Source organism: Cervus canadensis, chromosome 8 (genome assembly GCF_019320065.1).
Source record: "Cervus canadensis isolate Bull #8, Minnesota chromosome 8, ASM1932006v1, whole genome shotgun sequence".
NCBI lineage: Eukaryota > Metazoa > Chordata > Mammalia > Artiodactyla > Cervidae > Cervus > Cervus canadensis.
The window spans coordinates 71,040,983-71,060,994 of NC_057393.1; the positions used below are offsets into that span (position 1 = coordinate 71,040,983).

The 20,012-nt window shown below is 37.9% G+C and overlaps 1 protein-coding gene across 4 annotated transcripts in view; it reads left to right on the forward strand.

The window, feature by feature from the left end:
* Window positions 1-20,012, forward strand: part of CTNNA3 (catenin alpha 3) — a 1,829,362-nt gene that overhangs the window by 1,715,603 nt on the left and 93,747 nt on the right. For all 4 annotated transcript variants that reach the window (XM_043476813.1, XM_043476816.1, XM_043476814.1 and 1 more), the window contains one exon: window positions 13,560-13,665. In XM_043476813.1, coding sequence (XP_043332748.1) covers window positions 13,560-13,665 — 106 coding nt within the window. The remainder of the gene's footprint in view (window positions 1-13,559; window positions 13,666-20,012) is intronic.

A 20,012-nucleotide genomic window follows, 5' to 3' on the forward strand; every position in this document is an offset into this window, starting at 1 on the left:
AGGAAACCCAAACATGAATTGTCCTTGAACCAATTCTAAAAGATGTACAGGCAAGATGGTAGGAATGTTCATAGGAAGCAAATATTTATCTCCTGCTTTGGTCAACAAGAAAGGTTTTATGGAAAAAATATCATTTGAGTTACACCTTTAAATAGTAAATTTGGGCCATGAGATACTCTACTGGACAGGGAAAATAAAATATTTGAAATTTTATTTTTTTTGTTATCAAAAACATAAGAATTGTATCCTTAATGGTATTTAAAAAATGATTGACTGGTCCTATGCAAGAGCTTTCTACAGCATAAAAGGACTGATTATGGTGCCTTCACTAATTCAGTAGATTTCAACATGTCACAATGTGTTCATGGTTAACTGGGTTTATGAATTGCATTATCTAGTTTTAGTGAAGCTAACCTTTACTAAATAGGATACATTTTTTAAAAAATTTTCTGATAAAACAAGCAAAACAAAATCAATGAAAACATTGAGGATCATTAGAAGACAAGCTCAAATAGAAAACAAGATGTCAGAGTTGACAATTCTCTTCTTCCTAGGAGGAGATATTGGTGAGCCACATCACAGAGAAACATCACTGGTGATCTAATCAAAATTGACAAGAACTGGCTCAATAAAATTAACTATTAAGAAGACTGTTTGAACTATGAATTTACATTCCCTAATATTCATGTTAAATTTCTCCTGAAGGGAATATTGCATCTTGAGATTGTTTTAGTGACATTAACATTAGCAAGATATTTAAAACAGTCTCTTTTATCTTTAATTGATCTGTTTACAATTTAAATTTCTGTATATGTTTTATAATAGATATAATTTATTAGCACTATAGTACACATGTCACATAAATAAATATGCATATATAGGAGGTGGAGGTAAAACATGTGTTATTTCATTCTGTGCTTGACAGAGCAGGATTTATAAAGGCCCAAAGCAACCTATTTGGCTATAACTATGAATGTTTTGCTGAATAAAGCACCAAAAGTTCAATATGAAGAGGGGATGTCTTGAGAATGCCAGCTCCTAGCGTAAGCATATTAGCCTTCTTGGAGCTAATCCCATGGAACAGGCACAATCTTAATGATTTTAGCTTCTGGGGAAAATGTTGCTTTTTCCCCATTGTGGGAGGAGAAAAAAGGTATTCAGCACCAGAGTCTAAACCACAGAAATACATTCTATGAGCTTCCTCTCAAGAGCTGAAAATTTGGATTTTATTCAGACTAATTGAACTATCATATGGCCATTGACTTCCTCATTTGCTATTCTTTCCTTCCTAAATAACCCCCACTTAATTGGAGTCCCAGTGTCTCACATTTCAAAGAACATTTTCAAAAAAGAAATAGGGGTTTGGAGAGGAGTTCTAAGCTGGAGAGAAAGGCAACTATTGCAGTCAAGTTCAATATGCTCACATGCCACCATTGAAGTTTTCAAAAGAATTTCTGGAAAACTTTGAGGCCTATTTTCGGAAAGAGAGGACTGGCAGGCCTTGAATGGAGCAGACCCTACGCAGAAAAGGGTGGAGGAGATGTGTGGTGGGATACAGCCTGACACCATGACCCAAGGCACCCCACGGGGGCAGCGCCAAAGCACTCACTCTGAACAAAGAGCAACAGGATCTAGAAAGTTATAGAGAAAAAGGAATGGGGGAATGGAGGTCTCAGCTCTGACTTTTCTATGTGTTTCTATTGTAATTTTGGTTTAATAAGAAATGTCATTAAGTATACAATTCTAAACTAGTTTAAAGTCCTTTTAATACAGTTCTGTCTGATATGACCATGTGACCTTCTAGACAGAGCCATCCAGTATAAAAATAGGTCCAAATACCTGGCTATGGCATGAGTTTATTTTATCCCCATGGCAAGAGGCAATTTTTGGGCAAAGGCCATCACATCCAGACAAGAGAAGGATCACACAGCTGAGCATGGTACTGGATGACTACTGTTTGACAATAATATTGTTTTAACTTTTACTTCAGAAGACATTAAGCCTGTTGTCTCACATAACATTAGTTAAATAGTTGACTGTTAGACCTGACAGGGGGAGGAAGTAAAAAACACTATGTTTTTCTAAACTAGAGCTGGCTATTTCATTCAAGTTTTTAAGTCATACCCTTTACTTAAATAAAAACCATTTTGGGGTTACTTTATGATAAAATAATGTAATATGGCATGTAAATCAGTGGAGAGCAGCAACAGTGGCATATTAGCAAGAAGACTAGCTACATAAACCTGTGTATCTCGGGTCACACTCAGTATGAGTAAGCCCAATAAGCCTGAGGTCAATGGCAGGCCTTGTAGTGTCCTAAAATTTAATAAACACAGCTATATCTGACTAGAATAGAGGAGGGAGAGCATGCCAAAAATTAACTGGCAGTTGTTTTTTTTTTTAACTGTGCTAGATCTTACTTGTGGCATACTTGGTCTTCTAACCTCATTGCAGCATCTGAACTTTTAGTTGTGGCATGCGGGATCTAGTTCCCTAACCAGGGATTGAAACTGAGCCCCCTGCTTTGGGAAGCACAGAGTCCTAGCCCCTGGACCATAAGGGAAGTCCCTTACTGTCAGTTTTTATCATCTCCAAAGCATCAAGGCCAGATACTGGTGGCAAGCCACACTCTTGAAACCCCTCTATATTCAATCTGTTAACTGTGATAAAAGTGGAAGTGAAAGGCGCTCAGTCATGTCTGACTCTTTGCAACCCCATGGACTATATAGCCATGGAACTCTCCAGGCCAGAATACTGGAGTGGGTAGCCTATCTCTTCTCCAGGGGATCTTCCCAACCCAGGAATCGAACCAGGATCTCCTGCATAGCAGGCAGATTCTTTACCCACTGAGCTATGAGGGAAGTCTTCACTAACTTAGTGGCCTTTTCACCTCGCTATGCTTCTTCTATTAGGATAAAATCAGGCCATGACCAGATTGAGAAGTGAGTTGGTATATTGGTTTTAAAAAGGTCAAATGCAAAATATTAAAAGCTAAATAGTATTATTTCCATAAATTGAAAATGAAACCCATAAAATTTGGTCCAATATTAAATGAAATAGGAGCAGTCCTTATATCACAGTGGTTTAAGGGGAAGCTGGAAAAAGTGCCCAGGCTCTGTAAGAAATCGTGTACATGATTAATGCTGAGGCCACTGCCAACAGGGAAAAGAGGGACTCCCACAGTTGGAGAGTGTGATTGTATTTACAGTACATTGGCCTTGATTAATGTGTGCACTCAGAGAAGTAATGTGTAGAAGGCAAGAAAAAGACCCGTTTTCAATGCTGGTGCTGAGTACAGATTTCCCATTATGCCCTAAGAAAGTATTGATGAGTAATGACTTAACAGCCCTAGTGTTTGGAGGTGATGCAGGGGTTGCTGCTGCTGCAGGGGTTACTTTCCCATGCATGAGGACACATGCAAATGGATTTCCTTGTCAGTTTTCACCACCCATGTGAGTCTGGAGAACCACCGCTGAGAAATTTATCCCTTATTTCAGTTTCTTAACTGATTGCTTCCAAGAGGTTTCTTAAATGATTTCAACCTAATGTCCCAAAATGACCCCTTACCATAAGCAGCAGGTATCGTTTCTGAATATTTTATGAAAATATGTTTCAGAATTTTCAAGACCTGTAGGTCTGAAAGAAAAAATAAATATTTATAATAATCACCCGGAAAATATTCCCTATCTCCCTCAGAGTAGGACTTCTCCGCTTATCTCGCTCCATGGTAGACTTTGACGTACTTTCAGGCGGCGGATGTGTGTGTTTTCATGGACAGCCCCAGGAGAGAGAGTACTCTAAAATTACTGTGTCCTGAGTGAGGAAAGAACAGCACCAGGAACAAAAATAGTCTCTCTGGGTAACTGGTTTCCCCAGATCTTTGAATTTCTTCAGGCCCCACCTTTTGAAATGAATTGTAAGAAGAGGGATATAGAGCAAGCAAGCTGTTAAGAACCAAGAACCTGAAAGTTTCACTGGCAGTTGTAAAAAGAAAGAACTTGCAAGCTGGAGAAGCAACTGCCAGAACTCTTTCAGTTGTTGAAGCTGATTTGTCTAAGTCCAGGGAAATCCTTATAGGAGCCAAGTCTGACTACTTGGTCATGAATCTTGAGGATTGCAGCAGCCTGAATAATGGTTCTCTGGGGCGGCCCCCTTCTAATCCTGAGAACCTGTGATTGTTACCTTCAGTGGCAATAGGGACTTTGTCTATGTAATTACATTAGGGATATTGAGGTGTGAAAATTGTCCTGGATTATCTGGGTCGACCTGATGTAACCACAGAGGTCCTTACTAGAAGAAGCAAGAAGCCAGAAAGGAGAAGGTCATCAAAGCGATGACAGAAATAGCAATTGCAGTGATGTGCTCAGAAGATGGAGGAAGGAGCCACAGCTAAGAAACACAGGTGACCAATAGAAGTTGAAAAAGGCAAAGGAATGGATTCTCCCCTTACAGCCTTCAGAAAGGGCCTGCCCTGCCAACCCCTCAACTTTAGTTTAGTGAAAGTTCTTTAGAACTTCTGACTTCTGCAACTGTATAATACTATTTGTATTGTCTTAGATCACTGCTGCTGCTGCTGAGTCACTTCAGTCATGTCTGACTGTGTGTGACCCCATGAACTGTGGCCCAGCAGGCTCCTCTGTCCATGGGATTCTCCAGGAAAGAGTACTAGAGTGGGTTGCCATGCCCTCCTCCAGGAGATCTTCCCACCCCAGGGATCAAACCCATGTCTTCTGCATTGCAGGCAGATTCTTTACCTCTGAGCCATGAGGGAAGCCCACTGAGTTTGTGACAATTCATTCAGCAGCAATAGGAAACGAATACAAAGACTCTGCTTGAAGAAAGATTACGAGAACATTTGATAAAAGTGATGCCAGGTGTGGGTATAGAGGGAGCAGTGAGAATCAGCAGCCATGAAACTACCAACTGTTGTTTCTTCTTTAGGCTGATACAAGAATGTCCTTGTCATCAGAAAAAATGATGGATTGTAGCAAAGTTTCTTAGATGTCTATGACCTTTAGGTGGAATATTAAACTTATTTAATAAACCAAAAATTGGGCTAAGGTCACTAGAAAAAGCTTCTACTTATTTACCACAATTTTCAGCAGTGCTGTGGTTCTCAAATGAACATTAATGGCTTCACCGTAGGTTCTAGAAAACTTCCGATGGTCAATTATGGGCCCCCACCACTAGATTACATCTCTCCTCCAAACGAAAATTCAAAAGTCCAATTGAGAAGGGGGAAAAAAAAAGAAAACAATTCCAACTTTCTTTTTCCCTCAATATATCTGCTTTTAGCCTCAAGTAGAGTGGAGAAGGAAATGGCAACCCACTCCAGTATTCTTGCCTGGAGAATCCCAGGGACAGAGGAGCCCAGTGGGCTGCCGTCTATGGGGTCGCAGAGTCGGACACGACTGAAGTGACTTAGCAGCAGCAGCAGCAGAGTGAAAAAAAAGGGGGGGGGGAGAGAAAGATAAATGTTAGATTACTGATAAAAAATTAATTGAAAAGAAATTATTTATTATATGATCCTTGGGAATATTCAGATAGATAATGATACTTTAATAGGACCCCACTCAGAATAACAACTGAGAATCTCTATCCCTGTATATTTTTTTGCAGCTTATGAAACATTCCATCAATTCAGAACCATCCATTGAATTCCGTGCTTCAAGATGCATACTAACAGAAAACTTATGATGATGTTTCCACCTACATGATTTGTTTCTAGTTGGCTCTGAATTCCTTGCTTTTAAATTTAGACCAATTGATATACATATGTTAGCTTGGAGAAAATTTAAGGGACTTTGAACTTCTAGACTTTTGTTTCTTGACTAGGAGGAATGGATTCTAGGAGCAGAATGAGTATGTAAGGCCGCATAAATTATGATATGCACAATTATGGGAGTATTCATGATATGAATGAATGGCAACTCTTAAATTAGTGCAGTGAACATCCTGCAGAACATCATGCCGCAGTGCTGGCTGTGGAAAACTGAGTAACTGAACAGTGTTTGGAACATAGTAAGCTCATAAAAGTTTGGGTATATATGCTTTCAGCAAAAAATTACACAGGAAAATAATAAAATCTTCAGAGGAGGAACTGGAGAAGGTTGTCTATCTGTGTTACTAAACACAAAAAAATATCTTTCCAGGTGACCTCTTTTTTGCCTGCACATAAATAAATTATATCCTCTATAGAATTATAACTAAAGAATTCTAATTCTTCTTCTGCATCCACCTAGATGTTTAGTGGTTTTGGTCCTTTAAGGGTACTCCATGAAGTCTCCTCTAAATTGTAAGTCTGTCTAGGATTTGAAACAACACTGCTAGGTGGAGAGTAAATTAGAAAACTTAAGAGCTTAGAATAGATAAAAGATTTACGTCTCAGGTTTGTTTGTTTTTTAATTAGTTTTTGCATATGAGGAAGGGTATTCCTACTTCAAACACACACACAGGGTCCGTATACACCCAAACAACAATAACAACTGCAGTAGCAACAATGATATTAAAATAGTACTAATAACCTTAGAAGTATTCTCCCCGGGCCAATGCCCAAAAAATCTCTAAAATAAGCCCTATTTTTGTTCCATTAATAAATACAACATTGAATATGAAAAGCTATTATCACCATGCACAAAGTTAAACTTATGTAATTTTTATTGTTAATAATATACCATCTACACCATGACATTTTCAAAACAAAAAATAGATTTGGTCCTCTGCCCAGGCAAAGTATATCTCTTATAATTTCAGCTGTATTGGTGAAGACACTTGGGATTTTCCCAATTTTTTTCTCACCTACTTGGTGACATCCAAAATTCCCTTCACAGGGAGCATGGACTTCTGTTGTAAAAGTGACAAAAGAAGATAGAGGATTTTAGCACCCCTGAGACTGTATATAGAGGAAATGCTGTGAGTTCATAAAAACCTATTTTCTTTTCTTCCTGTGTCCAAATAGAATGTTTTTTCCAGCTTTATCTGCAGTTATCTATGTGTCTAGATTCTAGAACACAGGTAGTAGTGATATGTTCTAATTTTTATCCTCATCTCTAGAATTTCCCATGAAATCCTCACTCATTTTCTATGTCAGGTGTCTGGTTGCAATGAATTCTTCTGAGGGCTGTACAGCCTTAGAGGTTAGGTTATCTTATAATGAGAAAGAGTCTGAGTTCTTAAATGACTGTGTGGAACATGAACCATCATCCCACAATCCACCTTGACTGTGATATGCTAGAGGAATAACCTTTGTTGTGTTAAGCCCTTAAGATACTTTTATGTTGTTCTGATAGCAGCCAGGCTTTTCTGAATAATATGGAATGAGAGGAGCAGAAATGAAAAAAAATGTATATACATATGCAATGTTCACGCAGTATTTTACCTCTTTCATGGGGCAACACCTTTTTTCAGACTTGAATCTCAAAGATTCCTCAGGATACTACTCAGGATGATTGCTAGCTGATAATTCACTAGCTTATTTTCAAGGACTTTTATAGGGCCCTGAAAACTTGAGAATGACACTTTACAAGGGAAAGTAACATCCAGAGGGAGAGAGTTGACTAATTAAAGTTTCATATTTGAATAGTAGAGGAACAGTATGTCCTTGTTTGAGTCTGGTACCTCTCTTTATCTCGTCATTTTCAGCTGCTTCCATAATAATTACTTTTTTCTTTTGTATCTAAAGTCAGAATTACAAGTAAGAGAATTCTGCCAGTATCCTTGTAGAGCTAAATCATTAATCTTGAGCCATTTATAGCACCAAAGATCTGTCATTAAATGTAATTCTACTCTCTATATGGAGTTAGAGGACAACCTTGAACAACAATAACAAGTATACACAGACAAAACTTACAGGTGTATATTTGTATTGTTTTTTTCTTAGTAAAATAGTATTATGGACAAGGCTGTACAGAGTTATATTGTCAGCAAGGAACTCAAGTCAGTTTGTACTGTCAATTGCTAGAATTCTCAAAATAAAAATTCAAAGGGTACATTTTTATAAAATATCCTTTGTAAAGGCATTAGAAAAATAAAAATGGCTGAGCACCTAATAAGTGACCAATATTGTGTAAAATACATAATTTTATGCATCCTGACTGTGTGGCAAGTAGCACTATCATTACTTTAACAAAGAGACAATAAGCTCAGACCAGCAAAGTATTTACCTAAACTTTCGTATCTAATAAGTATTAGGATGAAAACAAAATGTATTTCCCAAGTCTATTTTCATTTCACTCTACTTTATTGCAGCACTAAATTTGAGTGTTATAATGAAATAACTGTGTCCAAACTAAATCTAAATAACTATGTCTAAAGCTGAGATTCTCAGGTAGGAAAATGATTTATAATATAGCAATCTATTTGTTATAAATAAAATCAGCATTCAGTCTCTTGTCTAGTATGGCATTTATAATAGCTGAGGTTTGAATTTAGTGATTAGAATCCAGGGAGAAAGAGAGAGGGTACTAAGAGTGGTAATAAAAGTTGTTATATCTCAAGAAAGAAATCTCAAGACTGTAGGCTACTGGTGCTATTTCAACAATTTGACAAAACTCAAAAAGCCTATGTTATGTAGTTCATTTTTATTTTATTGGGACTGGGACACAGATTTGGTTTGTGTTCCTTGAGGTTGCTGTGTAGGAACAAATCTCTGTTGGGGAGCCACCTTACCACCCAGTATCTAAATATAACCCTCCTCTTGCTCTCTGTTTCAATCTTGATAACTCCCACCAATGTCTAAGGAGATCTTTTTAAATATTTTAGTGTCATCTTGGAGAAGGCAGTGGCACCCCATTCCAGTACTCTTGCCTGGAAAATCCCATGGACAGAGGAGCCTGGTAGGCTGCAGTCCATGGGGTCGCTAGGAGTCAGACACGACTGAGCGACTTCACTTTCACTTTTCACTTTCCTGCATTGGAGAAGGAAATGGCAACCCACTCCAGTGTGTTTGCCTGGAGAATCCCAAGGATGGGGGAGCCTGGTGGGCTGCCGTCTCTGGGGTCGCACAGAGTCGGACACGACTGAAGCGACTTAGCAGCAGCAGTAGCAGCAGCAGCAATGTCATCTTAATATATTTCATTGGAAATAGTGTAGACTGGTCATTACAAAAGATTCTATGGCCAGAATGCATGAGTTCAGATCCTGTCTCCAATACCTATTAGCTGTGTAACTTGATAAAATATATATTTAATGTCTCCATCCCTCAAATGTCTCATCTCTAAGATAAGGATAAGGATAATTTGAAACTCATAGGATTATTATAAAAATTAGTCTTTGTATGGGATAGTACATGTGTGTATGTTCAGTTGCTCAGTCATGTCCAACTCTGTGACCCTGTGGACTGCAGCCTGCCAGACTCCTCTGTCCATTAGATTTTCCTGGCAAGAATACTGGATTGCCATCTCCTCCTTGAGGAGTTATTCTCAACCCAGGGATCAAACCATCTCCTGCGTCTCCAGTGGATTCTTTACAGCTGAGCCACAGGCTTCCTCTGGGATAGTACCTTCTGTTGAGTTCAGTTCAGTTCCTCAGTCGTGTCCGACTCTTTACGAGCCCATGGACTGCAGCACTCCAGGCTTCACTGTCCATCACCAACTCGTGCATTGAGTCGGTGATGCCATCAAACCATCTCATCCTCTGTCATCCCCTTCTCTTCCTGCCTTCAATCTTTTCCAGCATCTTTTCCAATGAGTCCAGATGCCATGATCTTAGTTTTTTGAATGTTGAGTTTTAAGCCAGCTTTTTAACTCTCCTCTGATAGTACCTAGCACATAAAAAATACTAAGTGTATTAAGTACTATTATGGATCATAATATATAGTATATCATCATATATACTTGTTTCCATCTCTTATGTTAGCCACAATGTCATGAGTTTTATTTTATATAAAGATAGGGGAAAAAAGAATTAAAGGGGAGGTTTTCAGTCTTCATAGAGGAAATGATACTATGTTACCAAAAATTTGTTATTGCTATTCAGTCTCTAAGTGGTCTCTGACTGTTTGTGACCCCAGGGACTGTAGCATGCCAGGCTCCTCTGTCTTCCAGATATTGCTCAAACTCAAGTCTATTGAGTCAGTGACATCATCCAACCATCTCATCCTCTGTCGCCACCTTCTCCTACCACTCTCAACCTTTCCCAGCATCAGAATCTCTTCCAATGAGTCGGCTCTTCCCATCAGGTGGCCAAAGTATTGGAGCTTCAGAGATTTAGGGTCTACAAAGTGCAAAAGATATAATTAACCCTTTTGTTTTATTTTTAATCAGTAGCAGAAAATGCAAGTCATTTCAAAGACATTCTGTCCCTTAAAAAGGTAAAATAAGTCCTCAAAATTTCTATGATATGGTTCTGTTATTAAACCAGATTTCTAGTTAATTGAACTGTTACTGATGAGCTATATCATCTTGTTTCTCATACTAATCAAGATAAAGAAAGGGGGAGGGGGATGGATGCCAGAATCTGAGAGAGGACAAGGAGAGGAGTGAGACTCAAGGTTGGGGCCAAATATAAAATGGCTGGGAGGTTTGTGTTGCACCAATAAATCAAGTTTCAAAAGGTATCCCTTTCACTTGCATTAATAAAATTGTCAGTGGCCTCAACATCACTGGATTATTACAGCCTTTCTCATTATACCTTCTAACATATAATTTAATGATTAGCTGGCAAACTGTCTACTCCAGAGCTTGATCTGCCCTCCTTTTTGAAGAGATAGATTATTATTGTAATCACTATTTACGAAAGATTTCTGGCCTCTGGTTTCCTTAAAATATCTCCAAAGTCTACCCCCTCCTCCTCTGGGTATCTTTCTTTGTATGATCCAAACTCAATGATTTAAGACATAATTTGCTGACAGGAGATCCTGAGAACCCATTATGAAAATGAAGGCAGAAAACAACCTTTGAATGTATTTTCCAATTTAAAAAGCCTTCATTACGTAGCACATTTCAGGCTGAGAATGTTAAAAATTTATCATAGTTTCAGTAATTGCCGCTTCCTCTGGAACTTGGCATAATGTGGAATCATTTGTAAAATGTATATTTTGTTTGGCAATCAGTAGGAAGCTTGCCAGGCAATACATTTAATTAGGAGCATGAGGAAGAGAATAATTGTGGTCTGTCATAATATATTATTGTTACTTTTAAGTTTTACATATGTTTAAGAGAGTGGTCTCATAACAAGGTGTGTATTTAAAGTTTGAGGTAATTTCCTTTTCATCAGCCCAGGGTTTTATATGGGGAAATATATTATTTTGAGGGGAAGGGTACATTAACTACATCCCTTAGATAGAATGCTTTGTCCATTGCTTAAGCTAAGTGAGCGTTAGCCGCTCTTCTTAGAAACAACCTTTGTCCGTTGTTTAAGACCTTGAAAATTGATGCACTGCCTTTCGGGAACTTAGACAGCTTTATGTAAGTTTAACTTTCTCTGGAGATACATAGGCATAATGAAATGCAGTGACTTTCTTGAACATAACCATGTACATAACATCTAATCCTGACTGACGTATAAAGTAAATTTGATAAGAACAACTCAAAAAATTATAATAATGAATGGTGATTTTTTAGAAAAAATTCAAAGCAGCCCGTGTTGGCAGATTCGAAGAGGAAGAGTATGATGATAACCATGTCTTGAGGCCAGGTTTGCATCATCTTAACCATGATGTTCAATTTTTACAGGAAAACTTGCTTGTAATGAATTTGAGAGGCACTATGAAAAAAAGTTCAGTGAAAGGGTCTTTTGGAAATACCAGTTACTATTGATTTGATATTCAAGTTTTCTAGTGTACAATACTCTGATCATTTTCTTTTGCATGAAATACTAATACTATCTTGTATTAGTATAGAATGGCCTCTTAAGTGACCAGAGATTTTCCTCTAACAACACATCTTATTAGGTTTAGCATTAGGGCGTCTACCCTCAAGATAGGTCCAAGATGTAAATAAAGTATTGGACAAATAGTTTTATTCTGCTTCTTTTCCATTCCATTGTATTCTGGCCTCTCAGAATCTTCCTTTCCTCACCCTGACCAGCTTATTCCTTCTTCTCGCCTTCCTCACTCTTCTTGTGCCCAGGAAAGCATCAAAACAATTGCATTAGTGAGTGATTTCTTCAGGGTCCTATTCTCTGCTAGGAACAAAGAACATAAACCACATAATTGGAAATGCCAGTATGTTGGCATTCAGTAGATTATTAGAAATTGGAAATAAGAGGAATAGTTTTACTTGGATGGAACAGTGATGCTCATTCCGGTCAGTCATTCATTTATTTTTGAGGAATGAAAAGACAGAAAAATGTCTCCTTATTTCACTCCAACTATTTAAGAAGTGCACTTCTTCTTAACTATGTTGCACATCCCTAAATAAACCCAACTTTTATTGCATGGCATTAGAAAACAAAACTATCTTAAAATAACAACCACAAAAATAAAACTCATTAAAATGCTTACTTCATTTAAAGCTGTTTTCTGAGCACTTTGTAGAAATTAACTCATGTGGTCCCTAGAATTACTCCATGTGGTGGGTGCTCCTATTATGTATCACCAAGGTAACTGAGATGTGATATTTATCTTGCTTGACTCACAAATAGTAAGCAGCAGCCTGTTGTGGGGAAACAGTCCAAGGTAATGTGACTCTACTTTGCTGACAAAGGTCCATATAGTCAAAGCTGTGGGTTTCCAGTAATCATATATGGATATAAGAATTGGACCAATTGAAGGCTAAGCATGGAAGTGACGCTTTCGAATTGTGATGCTGGAGCAGATTCCTGAGAGTTCCTTGGACAGCAAGGAGATCAAACTAGTCAGTTGTAAATCAACCCTGAATATTCATTGGAAGAACTGATGCTGAACTTCCAATACTTTGGCCACCTGATGCAAAGAGCTGACTCATTGGAAAAGACTCTGATGCTGAGACAGATTGAAGGCAGAAGAAGAGTGTGCCAGAGAATGAGATGGTTAGATAGTATCAGTGACTCAATAAACATGAATTTGAGTAAACTCTGGGAGCAGTGAAGCACAGGGAAGCCTGGTATGCTGCAGTCCATGGGGTCACAAAGAGTTGAACACAATTTAATGACTGACTGAACAACAGCAACTATGATTTTACTTTGAACTAATTGTGGAGGAGAGTAAATTTGATAAAGAGCACTTAACCAAAAGACCATAAAAAAAGGATTAAAAAGAGGAGGATTAAAAGCATACCTGCTAATCAAAATGTACTGTCAAACATATAAATTGTTCAAAATCTCATGTTTCCTCCTAGAATAAGGAAAATATCTTTGCCTTATGGGATTTGATTCCACCAAAAGTATCTCTAGGCTGAGGTTTATTGTAAGAAGCTCATGAGACTGAAGATCAAATGGAGTCCATCTTCTTGGCAGAATATCCTGAGTCTTAACACAATAGGTCTTCATTAAAAAAAAAAAATCATACTGGAATCTAATCAGGGCCTGTTTAAAATTGAACTATGGAAAGCCAATGGGTTATACTTCAGGGTGCAAATCTGGGTGTGTATTTGTGTCTTAGCATGAACCACAGCAACAAACATGCATTCTTTTACTTTAAGGGGCAAAGGACCACTGAAGCATACAACTGATGTGATCTATGCAGCTAAAATGATATCAGAATCAGGATCAAGGATGGATGTCCTTGCTCGGCAGATTGCCAACCAGGTAAGTTCTCTATCAATGAATGTAATGAAAGTCCATGCTAATTGCTTTCTGTCATTTGATATTGATTAGAACAAAGCTGAATTTTTACTCTGTCAGTCTGGTTTTTCCTAAACTATTATTGAATTATCTTTTGCATAATTAATACACAACTAATGGAAAATTTATTCTGAGACATTTATTGAGGCTCTATTATTATTATTACTATTATCATTGTCATCATCTTTATTGTTATTTAGGGCTTGACTAGTCAGACATTTTTTGAGCTTTAAGTATATTCAAATTATTCTAAATTATCACCTTCTGAGTTTCAAATATACTCAAATTATTTTAATTGGCTGTAATACCCAATGTTAGTATTTTTTTCCTTAATACCTTAGATTTCTTATTTTTGCTCTTAAAAAATCAGTACTTTTCAAAATTATCTTGGGTTTTCTGTGTTAGCAATATGCTCTGATATTCTACATAAAACTACAAGACAAATTATAATTAAAATAATGAAATGAAGATATAAAATGTAGGAAGTGTATAATTCTTACAGGTGCTCCCAATACTTGGTTTGTTTTCTTTAGATTTCTCATGTCTCTATACCAGTTTTCTAAGATGCAGCTACATCATTAGAGTTACCTTTTGCTTAGGTACCTTTTGCTTAACTTTAATTGAAAAATCTGTCAGTTTCTTAGTTAATGTATTTAGATATTCAGTTAATATTTCAGACTGAGATATACTATTCCTTGGTAGGTTTTATATTATTCAACCCCATAATACACGTTTGGGGGCTTCCCTGGTAATTCAGCTGGTAAAGAATCCTCCTGCAATGCAGGAGACCTTGGTTCAATTCCTGGGTCAGGAAGATCCCCTGGAGAAGGGATAGGCTACCCACTCCAGTGTTTTGGGCTTTCCTAGTGGCTCAGATGGTAAAGAATGCACCTGCAATGTGGGAGACCTGGTTTTGATCCCTGGGTTGGGATGATCTCCTGGAGCAGGACATGGCAACCCACTCCAGTATTCTTGCTTGGAGAATCTCATGGACAAGAAGCCTGGCAGGCTACAGTCCATAGGGTCAAAGTCAGACACAACTGAGTGACTAAGCACAGCACAATACATATTTATGCCCCTTTGGTGAAAAAAGCACTTTTCTTTTCTAATATGAAGCTATTTCATATTTTTCTTGCATATATACTGTAAGAGAAACTTTATCAGGCTGCTTCTTCTTATTTAACCTTTTTATCCTCCTTTTCTTGGAACTTGAATGTTCTCATCCTAGATACTATATTTTGGGATATAAAGGAGGAAAAATAAAGAAAAATAATAACACAAATATTTTAAAGCATTCATGAAAATACATATTCATATATGTAGTATATATGTTTTTCAGTATCTTGCTACTTTAAGCCTTGTGAGCATTTTATTAACCCTTTTAATATTCAGCCTTTACAGTTAAAAACAAACTCTATTGTAACATAATTCAAGATCTATAAGGAAGCTGTGGTACATATACACCATGGAATATTACTCAGCCATTAAAAAGAATTCATTTGAATCAGTCCTAATGAGATGGATGAAACTGGAGCCCCTTATACAGAGTGAAGTAAGCCAGAAAGATAAAGAACATTACAGCATACTAACACATATATATGGAATTTAGAAAAGTGATAACGATAACCCTATATGCAAAACAGAAAAAGAGACACAGAAATACAGAACAGACTTTTGAACTCTGTGGGAGAAGATGAGGGTGGGATGTTTTGAAAGAACAGCATGTATACTATCTATGGTGAAACAGATCACCAGCCCAGGTGGGATGCATGAGACAAGTGCTCGGGCCTGTTGCACTGGGAAGACCCAGAGGAATCGGGTGGAGAGGGGGGTGGGAGGGGGGATCGGGATGGGGAATAAGTGTAAATCTATGGCTGATTCATATCAATGTATGACAAAACCCACTGAAATGTTGTGAAGTAATTAGCCTCCAACTAATAAAAAAATAAAATTAAAAAAAAAAGATCTATTATGAATAAATGACTGAAGCCCAGATCTGCCCATGGTTTCTATATGTTAGAATCATTGCATTCACTTTTATGAGATAAAGTATTAATAGTAGCAGAATAAATGAAACTATAATATATTAAACAGATTTATTTGTTCTCATAACTTTTTAAATACTTAGTGATTCTTATCAGTGTGCTTCTGTTTATTTTAGAACACACAGTTTTCAAAGTTCAAATAATTGTCTCACTTTGAAGTTGTTGTTTTTTTCTTAAACAGTCCTTTTAATTGGATTAGGTCACCTTGTAGATACTACTGTATTTAATTATGTAGCTGTATAAAATTATAGCTGTATTAAATTATGCTATTTTTTTAGCATTATTCAAATTTCATGGAAGAAAGCAAAAATATTGTCTCACTTCCATATAACTTTGACATTTTAAAAGAACCTTAAAGAAGCAGTCACTGACTAATGAAGAATTATAGATGACTCTCTCTGGCCTTTTCCATTTCATATAATAAAGTAGTTTCATATGATATAATTTCGACCAAAATAAATAGGGTTGTAAAGAAACAGAATTGAAAGAAAGGAAACTGATTCATTATAGTGATTATCTGAGAAGGTTATGATTATGCTTCAGATCTTATTTGATAGAATAACGAAAATTTAGGAAAAATAATTATTGAAATTGTTTGTGGAATAAAAGTTAATAATATAAATCAGCAAGGTAATTTTTATATTGTCAATGGTATTATGAAAAAAATCTTCCGGAACATGGTGTGTGTGCTTAGCAGTCATGCCTGACTCTTTACGACCCCATGGACTACAGCACACCAGGCTCCTCTGTCCATGAATTCCCCAGGCAAGGGTACTGAAGTGGGCTGCCATTCCCTTTTCCAGGGGATCTCCACAACCCAGGAACTGAACCTGGGCCTCCTGCATTGCACACAGATTCTTTACCAATTGAGCCACCAGGAAAGCCAGAACATTGCTTGCTTTTAATTTTGAACAATCTAATAGCTCAAAAAATTTTAACAATTTTATGATACTTTACAGTCTGCATTTGCTAGAGTGTCAGAAGATCAAACATTCATCAATTTCAAATTCCGTCCAACATGGACTAGTGATATATATATATATCAGTTCAGTTCAGTCGCTCAGTCGTGTCCGACTCTTTGCGACCCCATGAATCGCAGCATGCCATGCATCCCTATCCATCGCCAACTCCCAGAGTTTACTCAAACTCATGCCCATCGAGTCAGTGATGCCATCCAGCCATCTCATCCTCTGTCGTCCCCTTCTCCTCCTGCCCCCAATCCCTCCCAGAATCAGGGTCTTTTCCAATGAGTCAACTCTTCCCATGAGGTGGCCAAAGTATTGGAGTTTCAGCTTCAGCATCAGTTCTTCCAGTGAACACCCAGGACTGATCTCCTTTAGGATGATCTCCTTGCAGTCCAAGGAACTCTCAAGAGTCTTCTCCAATATCACACTTCAAAAGCATCAATTTCACAGTGCTCAGCTTTCTTTAGAGTTCAACTCTCACATCCATACATGACCACTGGAAAAACCATAGCCTTGACCAGAAGGACCTTTGTTGGCAAAGTAATGTCTCTGCTTTTTAATATGCTGTCTAGGTTGGTCATAACTTTCCTTCCAAGGAGTAAGTGTCTTTTAATTTCATGGCTGCAGTCACCATCCACAGTGATTTTGGAGCCAAAAAAAATAAAGTCTGACACTGTGTCCACTGTCTCCCCATCTATTTCCCATGAGGTGATGGGACCAGATGCCATGATCTTAGTTTTCTGAATGTTAAGCTTTAAGCCAACTCTTTCACTCTCCTCTTTCACTTTCATCAAGAGGATTTTCAGTTCCTCTTCACTCTCTGCCATAAGGGTGGTGTCATCTGCATATCTGAGGTTATTGATATTTCTCCCAGCAATCTTGATTCCAGCTTGTGCTTCTTCCAGTTTTGGGCCAGTTTCATTTCATTCTATTAAGTTTCAAAGTTCATATGTAGAATAGAATGAAATCAGATTGATGGAGGCTTATATTCAGCCTTCCTGGATTTTTTTTAAACCTTTCTTCCCTGCCTTATTCCCTTAAACATGAGTTTATTGTGTTTGTTGTTGTTGTTCAGTCAATAAGTCATCTCAGACTCTACAATCTCATGGACTGTAGCACGCCAGGCTTCCTTGTCCTTCACTATCTCCCAGATGTTTCTCAAACTCATGTCCACTGAGTCAGTGATGCTAACCAATCATTTCATCTTCTGTTACCCCCTTCTCCTCCCGCCCTCAATCTTTTCTAGAATCAGAGACTTTTAAAATGAGGTGGCCCCTCGCATCAAGAGTCCAAAATATTGGAACTTCAGCTTCAGCATCAGTCCTTCCAATTAATATTCAGGATTGATTTCCTTTAGGATTGACTGGAGTGATCTCCTTGCTGACCAAGGGACTCTCAGGAGTCTTCTCCAACACCACAGTATGAAAGCATCAGTTCTTCAGTGCTCAGCCTTCTTATGGTTCAACTCTCACATCTGTACATGGCTATTGGAAAAACCATAGTTCTGACTAGATGGGCCATTGTCGGCAAAGCAATGTCTCTGATTCTCAATATGCTGTCTAGGATTGTCATAGCTTTTCTTCCAAGTAGCAAGTGTCTTTTTTTTTTTTTTTTTTATTTATTTAATTTTCCCAGTGGTTTGCAAAATACATTGATATGAATCAGCAATAGATTTACACGTATTCCCCATCCCGAGCCCCCCCTCCCACCTCCCTCTCCACCCGATTCCTCTGGGTCTTCCCAGTGCACCAGGCCCGAGCACTTTGTCTCATGCATCCCACCTGGGCTGGTGACCTGACCTGTTTCACCATAGATAATATACATGCTGTTCTTTCGAAACATCCCACCCTCACCTTCTCCCAGAGAGTTCAAAAGTCTGTTCTGTACTTCTGTGTCTCTTTTTCTGTTTTTGCATATAGGGTTGTCGTTACCATATTTCTAAATTCCTTATATATGTGTTAGTATAGCTGTAATGTTCTTCTTTCTGGCTTACTTCACCGTATAATGGGTTTTCAGTTACCATCTCATTAGAGAAAACGGTTCAAATGAATACTCTTTTAATGGCGCTGAGTAATGATTCCATGGTGTTTATGTACCACAAGCTCCTTATCCTCATCTGCTGAGGGCATCTAGGTTGCTTCCATGACCGGCTATTAAAACAGTGCTGTGATGAACCTTGGGGTGCACGTGTCTCTTCAGATCTGGTTTCCTCGGTGTGTATGCCCAGGAGTGGGATTGCTGGGTCATATGGCAGTTCTATTTCCAGTTTTTTAAGGAATCTCCACACTGTTCTCCATAGTGGCTGTACTAGTTTGCATTCCCACCAACAGTTGTAAGAGGGTTCCCTTTTCTCCACACCCTCTCCAGCATTTATTGCTTGTAGACTTTTGGATAGCAGCCATCCTGACTGGCGTGTAATGGTACCTCATTGTGGTTTTGATTTGCATTTCTCTGATAATGAGTGATGTTGAGCATCTTTCATGTGTTTGTTAGCCATCTGTATGTCTTCCTTGGAGAAATGTCTGTTTAGTTCTTTGGCCCATTTTTTGATTGGGTCATTTATTTTTCTGGAATTGAGCTACAGGAGTTGCTTGTATATTTTTGAGATTAATCCTTTGTCTGTTTCTTCATTGCTATTATTTTCTCCCACTCTGAAGGCTGTCTTTTCACCTTGCTTTATTTCCTTGTTAGTGCAAAAGTCTTTTAAGTTTCATTAGTCCCATTTGTTTAGTTTGCTTTATTTCCAATATTCTGGGAGGTGGGTCATAGAGGGATGTTCTGCTGTGGTTAATGTCAGAGAGTGTTTTGCCTTATGTTCTTCCCTCTAGGAGTTTTATAGTTTCTGGTCTTACATTTAGATCTTTAATCCATTTTCAGTTTATTTTTGTGTATGGTGTTAGAAAGTGTTCTAGTTTCATTCTTTTACAAGTGGTTGACCAGTTTTCCCAGCACCACTTGTTAAAGAGGTTGTCTTTTGTCCATTGTATATCCTTGCCTCCTTTGTCAAAGATAAGGTGTCCATAGGTTGTGGATTTATCTCTGGGCTTTCTATTCTGTTCCATTGGTCTATATTTCTGTCTTTGTGCCAGTACCACACTGTCTTGATGACTGTGGCTTTGTAGTAGAGTCTGAAGTCAGGCAGGTTGATTCCTCCAGTTCCATTCTTCTTTCTCAAGATACTTTGGCTATTCGAGGTTTTTTGTATTTCCATACAAATTGTGAAATTCTTTGGTCTAGTTCTGTGAAAAATACCATTGGTAGCTTGATAGGGATTGCATTGATTCTATAGATTGCTTTGGGT